We start from the raw sequence: 8,581 nt of genomic DNA, 5'->3' as shown, positions 1-8,581 counted from the left end.
TTGGGACTACATTAGCTGTCTTCCAGCTTTCCGGAAGGTCTCCTGTTTCCAGTGACCTGTTATACACCATAGAGAGTGGCACACTTAATGCCTCTGCGCCTTCTTTTAGTATCTAAGGTGAGATTCTGTCGGGCCCAACAGCCTTTGTCACATTCAGCTCCAACAGATTATTTTTGACCTCATCACTGGTGAGGTCAAATTCCTCCAAGGTTGCTTGGTTTGCCTCCTCCTCATTAAGTGCAGGGGCTTCTCCTTGTTCTATTGTGAAGACCTCCTGGATTCTCTTGTTGAGTTCTTCACACACCTCCTTGTCATTCTCTGTATATCTGTTTTCCCCTTTTCTCAGTTTCATCACTTGTTCCTTCACTGCTGTTTTCCTCCTGATGTGGCTGTGGAGCAGTTTTGGTTGGGTCTTAGCTTTACTCACGATAACATTTTCATACTGTCTCTCTCTGCTTCCCTCCTCACTCTGAGGTACTCATTTCTGGCCCTTTGGTATCTCTCCCTGCTCTCTGGTGTTCTGTTATTCCTATAGTTTCTCCATGTTCTTTTACTCACTTGCTTCGCTACGTTACATTCCTGGTTGATCCATGGATTCTTCTGTTGCTCTTCGCTTTTCTCCTTCTGGACCGGGATAAACCTATGTGTGCACTCACCATGTTGTGCTTGCGGGGGTTGAGCTCTGGCTCTTTGGTCCGCCTCTCAACTGTCAATCAACTGGTGTACAGGTTCCTGAACCTATTGGCTCAGGAACATGTACCTGAGCCTATACAACTGTGTGTGTGTGTGCGTGTGTGTGTGTGTGTGTGTGTGTGTGTGTGTGTGTGTGTGTGTGTGTGTGTGTGTGTGTGTGTGTGTGTGTGTGTGTGTGGTGGTGACGATACTCTTGCATCAGCGCCCCACGTGTGCAGGAGAAGGCTTGGCAAAACACCAATCTATCCCCCCTCCCCCACCCACCACCCCCCCCCCTCCCCCCACCCCACCAGACACCCCCCCCCCTACCCCCTTGAAACTACACCTTGATCATTTGTCTTCAAGGAAGATGCCTATCGCCCCCTTACTCCCCACCTGTCTGGTAGGCAACTGTCGTCAGAGTCTTTTGAAGTTTGTACTAGTTAAGAGACAAGGGCTCAGTCCCCTTAAGGGCGCGGGCCTATAAATGGTTTCCGCTCTTACATTATGTCGAGTTAATGAGCCCATTCTTTAGCCTATTTTTTTTCTTGTCTGTTTCTTGGCTGGTAGGTTAAGTTAGGTGAATTTATTACACAAAATTTGTTTAAAAATTTACCTCTGTGTGTGTGTGTGTGTGTGTGTGTGTGTGTGTGTGTGTGTGTGTGTGTGTGTGTGTGTGTGTGTATACTCACCTAATTGTTCTTGCGGGGGTTGAGCTTTGGCTCTTTTGTCCCACCTCTCAACTGTCTATCAACTGGTGTACAGGTTCCTGAGCCTACTGGGCTCTATCAGTAGGGCGCGCGTGTGTGTGTGTGTGTGTGTGTGTGTGTGTGTGTGTGTGTGTGTGTGTGTGTGTGTGTGTGTGTGTGTGTGTGTGTGAGGCAGTAACTACAGGAGAGCGAGGTCTAGCTTAATTGCCTTGTTCTATCTGCTACGTTTAATTTGAATCTTCTGACATTCGAATTCTATGTCGATTCTGGTCTTAAAGTTATGGATGGAATTGGTCTCTAAAACTTCTTTCAGGTCATTCCACTTGTTATCACCCGTACACGGTATTGTTATCACCCGTACACGGTATTGTTATCACCCGTACAAGGTATTGTTATCACCCGTACAAGGTATTGTTATCACCCGTACAAGGTATTGTTATCACCCGTACAAGGTATTGTTATCACCCGTACAAGGTATTGTTATCACCCGTACAAGGTATTGTTATCACCCGTACAAGGTATTGTTATCACCCGTACAAGGTATTGTTATCACCCGTACAAGGTATTGTTATCACCCGTACAAGGTATTGTTATCACCCGTACAAGGTATTGTTATCACCCGTACAAGGTATTGTTATCACCCGTACAAGGTATTGTTATCACCCGTACAAGGTATTGTTATCACCCGTACAAGGTATTGTTATCACCCGTACAAGGTATTGTTATCACCCGTACAAGGTATTGTTATTACCCGTACAAGGTATTGTTATCACCCGTACAAGGTATTGTTATCACCCGTACAAGGTATTGTTATCACCCGTACAAGGTATTGTTATCACCCGTACAAGGTATTGTTATCACCCGTACAAGGTATTGTTATCACCCGTACAAGGTATTGTTATCACCCGTACAAGGTATTGTTATCACCCGTACAAGGTATTGTTATCACCCGTACACGGTATTGTTATCACCCGTACAAGGTATTGTTATCACCCGTACAAGGTATTGTTATCACCCGTACAAGGTATTGTTATCACCCGTACAAGGTATTGTTATCACCCGTACAAGGTATTGTTATCACCCGTACAAGGTATTGTTATCACCCGTACAAGGTATTGTTATCACCCGTACACGGTATTGTTATCACCCGTACACGGTATTGTTATCACCCGTACACGGTATTGTTATCACCCGTACACGGTATTGTTATCACCCGTACAAGGTATTGTTATCACCCGTACACGGTATTGTTATCACCCGTACAAGGTATTGTTATCACCCGTACAAGGTATTGTTATCACCCGTACAAGGTATTGTTATCACCCGTACAAGGTATTGTTATCACCCGTACAAGGTATTGTTATCACCCGTACAAGGTATTGTTATCACCCGTACAAGGTATTGTTATCACCCGTACAAGGTATTGTTATCACCCGTACAAGGTATTGTTATCACCCGTACAAGGTATTGTTATCACCCGTACAAGGTATTGTTATCACCCGTACACGGTATTGTTATCACCCGTACACGGTATTGTTATCACCCGTACAAGGTATTGTTATCACCCGTACAAGGTATTGTTATCACCCGTACAAGGTATTGTTATCACCCGTACAAGGTATTGTTATCACCCGTACAAGGTATTAGTATTTCCATATATTTTTCTTACTCATCTGCGTTTCCAGCCTCCACTTATCATCTTGTGCTAATAATGACCCAACCACACATCAGAAGATGGAGAAGCCACGACGTTTCGGTCTATCTTAGACCATTTTTAGGTCGTATGTGTCTTGGTAATGGTCCAGGACGGTCCGGACGGTCCAGGACGGTCCGGACGGTCCAGGACGGTCCGGGACGGTCCAGGACGGTCCAGGACGATCCAGGCGGTCCAGGACGGTCCCGGACGGTCCAGGACGGTCCGGGACGGTCCAGGACGGTCCAGGACGATCCAGGCGGTCCAGGACGGTCCGGACGGTTCAGGACGGGCCGGAACGGTCCAGGACGGTCCGGGACGGTCCGGGACGGTCCGGGACGGTCCAGGACGGTCCAGGACAGTCCGGGACGATCAGGACGGTCCGGGACGGACCGAAACGTCGTCGTCTCTTCATCTTCTGGTGTGTGGTTTATCTTCACATCTCCAGCCACGTTACTCTGAGGCTTGTCCTACTTTTTCTTAATTTCTGTCCATCTTGATTCCCCCTTAGTACCTTGTATATCGTGATCATATCCCCCCTCCCCTGCTTGTGCCATCCACTAAGCTACTGAGACCCAATTCCCTTAACTTTTCCTCACAGCTTAACCCTCTTGACTCTGGCACGCATTTTGCGTCACACCTCGATTTTTACGATTAGGGTTATATGCTTCGTAAGCTGGGGATTCCATGCCGGTGCTGCGTATTCCAGGCCGGTGCTGCGTATTCCAGTATCGGTCTAACCGTTGTCTGATGTAGGTTTCTAATGACGTCCCATTTCGATCGTATTCGTTACTTAACGCCAAAAATTGTCGTGCTAGAAAATGGACTAGCTGGCGAAAGTGTAGTGCTGTCTCGTTTTCTGTTTTAGGTCCTCTGGCAGGTTAGGAGAGGACATTTTTGACCGTTTTCTTGATGTTGGGAACCTTAGGAGGACGGGCTGGGTAGTGAGCATGGATCACACAAACCACTGGGTGATTAAGCCACGTGAGAAAGGCTGGACCAGTGAATCAACTTGATATTAGCAGATCATTCCTCTTGGATTGAATGAGAATTGAAACACGCGAAAGATGGTGTCAATATTTATTTTACGTCAAATATATTCAATACCATCTTGGAGGTATGTACAATACCATCTTGGAGTGAAATACAATACCATCTTGCAGGGAAATACAATACCAGCTTGGAAGGAAATACAATACCAGCTTGGAGGGAAATACAATACCATCTTGGAGGAAAATACAATATCATCTTGGAGGGAAATACAATACCATCTTGGAGGAAAATACAATATCATCTTGCAGGGAAATACAATACCATCTTGGAGTGAAATACAATACCAGCTTGGAAGGAAATACAATGCCAGCTTGGAAGGAAATACAATGCCAGCTTGGAAGGAAATACAATACCAGCTTGGAAGGAAATACAATACCATCTTGGAAGGAAATACAATGCCAGCTTGGAAGGAAATACAATACCAGCTTGGAAGGAAATACAATGCCAGCTTGGAAGGAAATACAATACCAGCTTGGAAGGAAATACAATGCCAGCTTGGAAGGAAATACAATGCCAGCTTGGAAGGAAATACAATACCAGCTTGGAAGGAAATACAATACCATCTTGGAAGGAAATACAATACCATCCTGGAAGTATGTACAATTCCATCTTGGAGGGAAATACAATACCATCTTGGAGGGAGGTAGATGGATGACCGAGAATGGGGTTGTTTGCCAGTGTTTCAACACCACACAGCAACACCACACAACTACACTACACCAGAAGAGGTCAAATCCTCGTGACAAACTATTGTCAAATAACACCATCTTTACTGGTATTGAGTAATGGAAATAATAGATAATCTTTCTGTTTATATTTATTCCTCCCAAGATTATACAAAATTTATCTCAGTATTATACTTTTGACAAAGTTAATAAAGTGAGGAAGTTATTGTTTTAGAGTTTCTGTTAACCAGTAAATATATTTCTTGCAAATGGAATGAAAAATCTCGTTTCAATGAAAATGTAAGAATTTGTAGTAGATAGGTTGTAATGTGTATAGATGTGACAAAGGTTGTAACGTGTATAGATGTGACAAAGGTTGTAACGTGTATAGATGTGACAAAGGTTGTAATGTGTATAGATGTGACAAAGGTTGTAACGTGTATAGATGTGACAAAGGTTGTAATGTGTATAGATGTGACAAAGGTTGTAACGTGTATAGATGTGACAAAGGTTGTAATGTGTATAGATGTGACAAAGGTTGTAACGTGTATAGATGTGACAAAGGTTGTAACGTGTATAGATGTGACAAAGGTTGTAACGTGTATAGATGTGACAAAGGTTGTAATGTGTATAGATGTGACAAAGGTTGTAACATGTATAGGTGTGACAAAGTTTGGTAAAGTGTAAGTTGATGGGTTAAGTAGTTGATGTGGACTCTTGTAAGCCCTGTGAGAGGCCCCAGACACTTTATTTATTGTGGGTTGAACAGAATGTTATGTTATTGTTGTTATGTTCGTTCTGTGGTGGTTGTGGGGACGAGCAGTGTGTTGTGAGGGCGGTGGGGGAGCACCTCAGTCAAGCCATCACTGAAGAGAAGCTCATTCATCAGTGTGATGACTTGGATTTTAAACTGCATTTTTCTCCGTGCATCCAAGAGCTTCATGTCAGGCAGGAGACTATGGAGGAAGTGGAGGTCCCCGTCCATGGTCTCCGGAGCAGCCTGGTCTCCACAAGGCAACACGGAGTTAGTGGATGGAGGTGTTGATGGAGTCGCTACTTCAGGAGACCTGGAACCATTGTAGTATCCCTGCTGGTTGCCATCGTAACAATCGCTGGGCTCGACAACATTGGCGTAATCTCCTGCGTCCGGATCTTCTTTGATTATTTCTACCTTGTAATCTCCACTTCTCGTGTACTTATCCACACACAACACTGTTTCTCTTCCCACCTTCTCCCTTCTCTCTCCTTCCTGCGAAGCGTTCAAGAGACTCATTGGTCCGTCGAGGGCCGCCGGGCGAGCCAATCTGCCTCGGATATATGGGACGACGAAGCTCATATGAGGAAACATGTAATATGGCTTCAGCTTCCTGCCGTTGGCGCCGTGAGCCGCGCTCCTCAAGTATCGACACAGCGAGAGGCGAAGGTTCTTCCATCGCTCCCTACAGTTAGCGCCTGTGTGCAGGAAATACAGGAATTAGTGGATTACGAATGGATATCTAAGGTTTGGGCTTAGTGTTGCATGTTTTGCCCGAAACGCTGTGCGTATTAGTGGCTTTTGGCGTGGTATATACAAGTTCTATCTACAAATCCAACATTCTGTTTGTAACTCATTTTATATGTATTTTTACTAGGATGAACATTAATATTTTTAATAATGGAGGGTTATTAAGGTCACTACAAAGCTTACTGAAAAACTATCTTCTTTGGGCTTGAAGCCCGTCTTTCAACTCTTGGAGGCTAGAGAGTTGGGCTACCCATAAGATAAGGCTACCCAGTACCTCAATGACCTACCAGTAAGAGTAATACCGCCTAGGGGATGGGTATGTGGGTCCACTACCCTCCACGGGATAGCCGTGAGGTGTATAATTAAAAACCAAATCAAACAACGTAGACAAGTGAAGAGTACCCGTGTCATTGAGGAGCTCAGCGATGGCCTCCCAGACCTGGTCTTGCCTGTGCTTGTTGGCGTAGTCCGGTAGGTCCGTCCTGTACAGCACCTGGTGCTGCTCCACCAGCTGCGCCAGCTGGATATTCCTCTCCTGCTCTTCTTTACCCATTCTCTTGCTCTCACTAAATGAAAACGTCGCCTACAGGGACTCAGAATACAGGTTAAAAACGGGGAAAATGTTATCGATAGCACTCTGGCGCTGATGATAAAACACTACTGAAACACGAGCAGTTGGGAAACGTTTTCTGTGGCCCGGCAGAGAGCGGGAAAACATGTCTTATGTAGGGGGGCGCGTGTCTTTTGTAAATATATGTGTTTTCGGCTGACTGGAGACCGGGAGCCATATTTTTTAGTTCAAAAATCGGTATTAATTTTTTCTGGTGGTGGTGACAAGCAGCGCTGAAACACGGGAGCAGCTGGAAGCGTTTCTGTAGGTAGGGAGAGGGCGGGAAACATGTATCTGGCAGTGGTGTTTCCTGCCCCACATGTGCCGGGTTTTTCATCCTAACTTCGATTTCTCGCTGCTGAAAACTGAGGACATGTATTAGCTCAGTTTAGGCTGTGATAGGCTCCGTTGGGTTAGGTTAGGCAGAATTTCGGGTCAAGAGGCTGTTAATCACCAGAGGATTAACTCTCTCTCTCTCTCTCTCTCTCTCTCTCTCTCTCTCTCTCTCTCTCTCTCTCTCTCTCTCTCTCCCTTCAGTCTGACTCCATCACCTTATTCTCTTGTCATTTATTCTCCCATTTGGTGCCTTATACCTAGCCTTCTGCCCCCTTCTAGCTTAATCTCTTTGCATTTACTTGAGTTAAACTCTAGAACCCATCTGTTAGACCCTTCAGTCTCTAACAAATGTCATCAAAAGACATCAAAAGTCTCTAGCTTGTGATGTCTTTATCGGTCTTAAGTCTCCTCATAACATTGAGGGGAATATGAGTCTGTCTTCTATTGACATGATTTAGAGATGTGTCCCACATATTGTGCGGACGGGTATGTAGCACCCGACTACGATAAGGTCCAGAATTCATGCTTTTTAGTCTGTTCTGGGAGAGATAGAGAGAAATTGAAATAAGTTTATTGAGGTAAAATACACACAAAGGGATCATAGCTTTAGAGAATAGCTTGAGGTAGCTCAAGCTATTCTCACCCCGTTAGAGAGATAGAGGGAGGAAGAGAGAGGGAGGGAGAGGGAGTGAGATGGAATGAGGGAAGGAGAGAGACGATAAAAGATGTGTTGAGAAGCACATTCCAGGGGTGTGCAGGTGTGTATGTAAATTCAATAAACTATCATGAATAATTGACTGGATTGAGGTGGGAGTTGTGTGGGTGTCCCTGTGTCCCTCTCTCCCTTTCCCTTCTCTCTCCCTCCCTCTCTCTCTCTCTCTCTCTCCCTCCAGCAGGCTGAGGGGTGTGAGAGAAGGTGAGGGGTCAGTGGTACACTTCCTCTCCCCCCCCCCCTCTCAGTGAGAGACTGCAAGGAATGTAGAGAAACAAAGCAACAACCAATAGACAACAGAATTCATGGTGTAAAACAAGAATTACAAAAAAAAAAAGTCAAAAACCTATTGCAATTTTTGTGTAAAATTTGTAATCCAGTTTTAAATATTGAAATTGAAAAATACTGCATTAATAAATGTGTACACATTTAAATTTTACACAAATTTACAGTAAATTGTCACATTGTAAATCCGTGGCCCATTATTTACGTATGAATGAAGGAACCTATAGTTAAATAATTATAACTTTAGAACACTTTTCCCATCAGGAGACTCGAACCCTAGCCAGCACAGAAGCCTCACAGCAACTGGCATAACAGGTACGCCTTTATCCCACTACACCAAA

At 44.7% G+C, this 8,581-nt stretch overlaps 1 protein-coding gene across 1 annotated transcript; it reads right to left on the bottom strand.

Moving 5' to 3' along the window:
• Nucleotides 1-4,237: 4,237 nt before the first annotated feature.
• LOC123749925 (uncharacterized) lies at nucleotides 4,238-8,111 on the bottom strand. The gene is made up of 2 exons (XM_045732047.2): nucleotides 6,700-8,111; nucleotides 4,238-6,245 (listed from the first exon to the last, which is right to left on the bottom strand). The coding sequence occupies exons 1-2, from the start codon at nucleotides 6,848-6,850 to the stop codon at nucleotides 5,581-5,583; spliced, it is 816 nt and encodes a 271-aa protein (XP_045588003.1). The 5' UTR covers nucleotides 6,851-8,111; the 3' UTR covers nucleotides 4,238-5,580.
• Nucleotides 8,112-8,581: the final 470 nt, after the last annotated feature.

Source organism: Procambarus clarkii, chromosome 87, assembly GCF_040958095.1.
Source record: "Procambarus clarkii isolate CNS0578487 chromosome 87, FALCON_Pclarkii_2.0, whole genome shotgun sequence".
Taxonomy (NCBI): Eukaryota; Metazoa; Arthropoda; class Malacostraca; order Decapoda; family Cambaridae; genus Procambarus; species Procambarus clarkii.
This window is presented reverse-complemented; position numbering and strand designations above follow the sequence as displayed.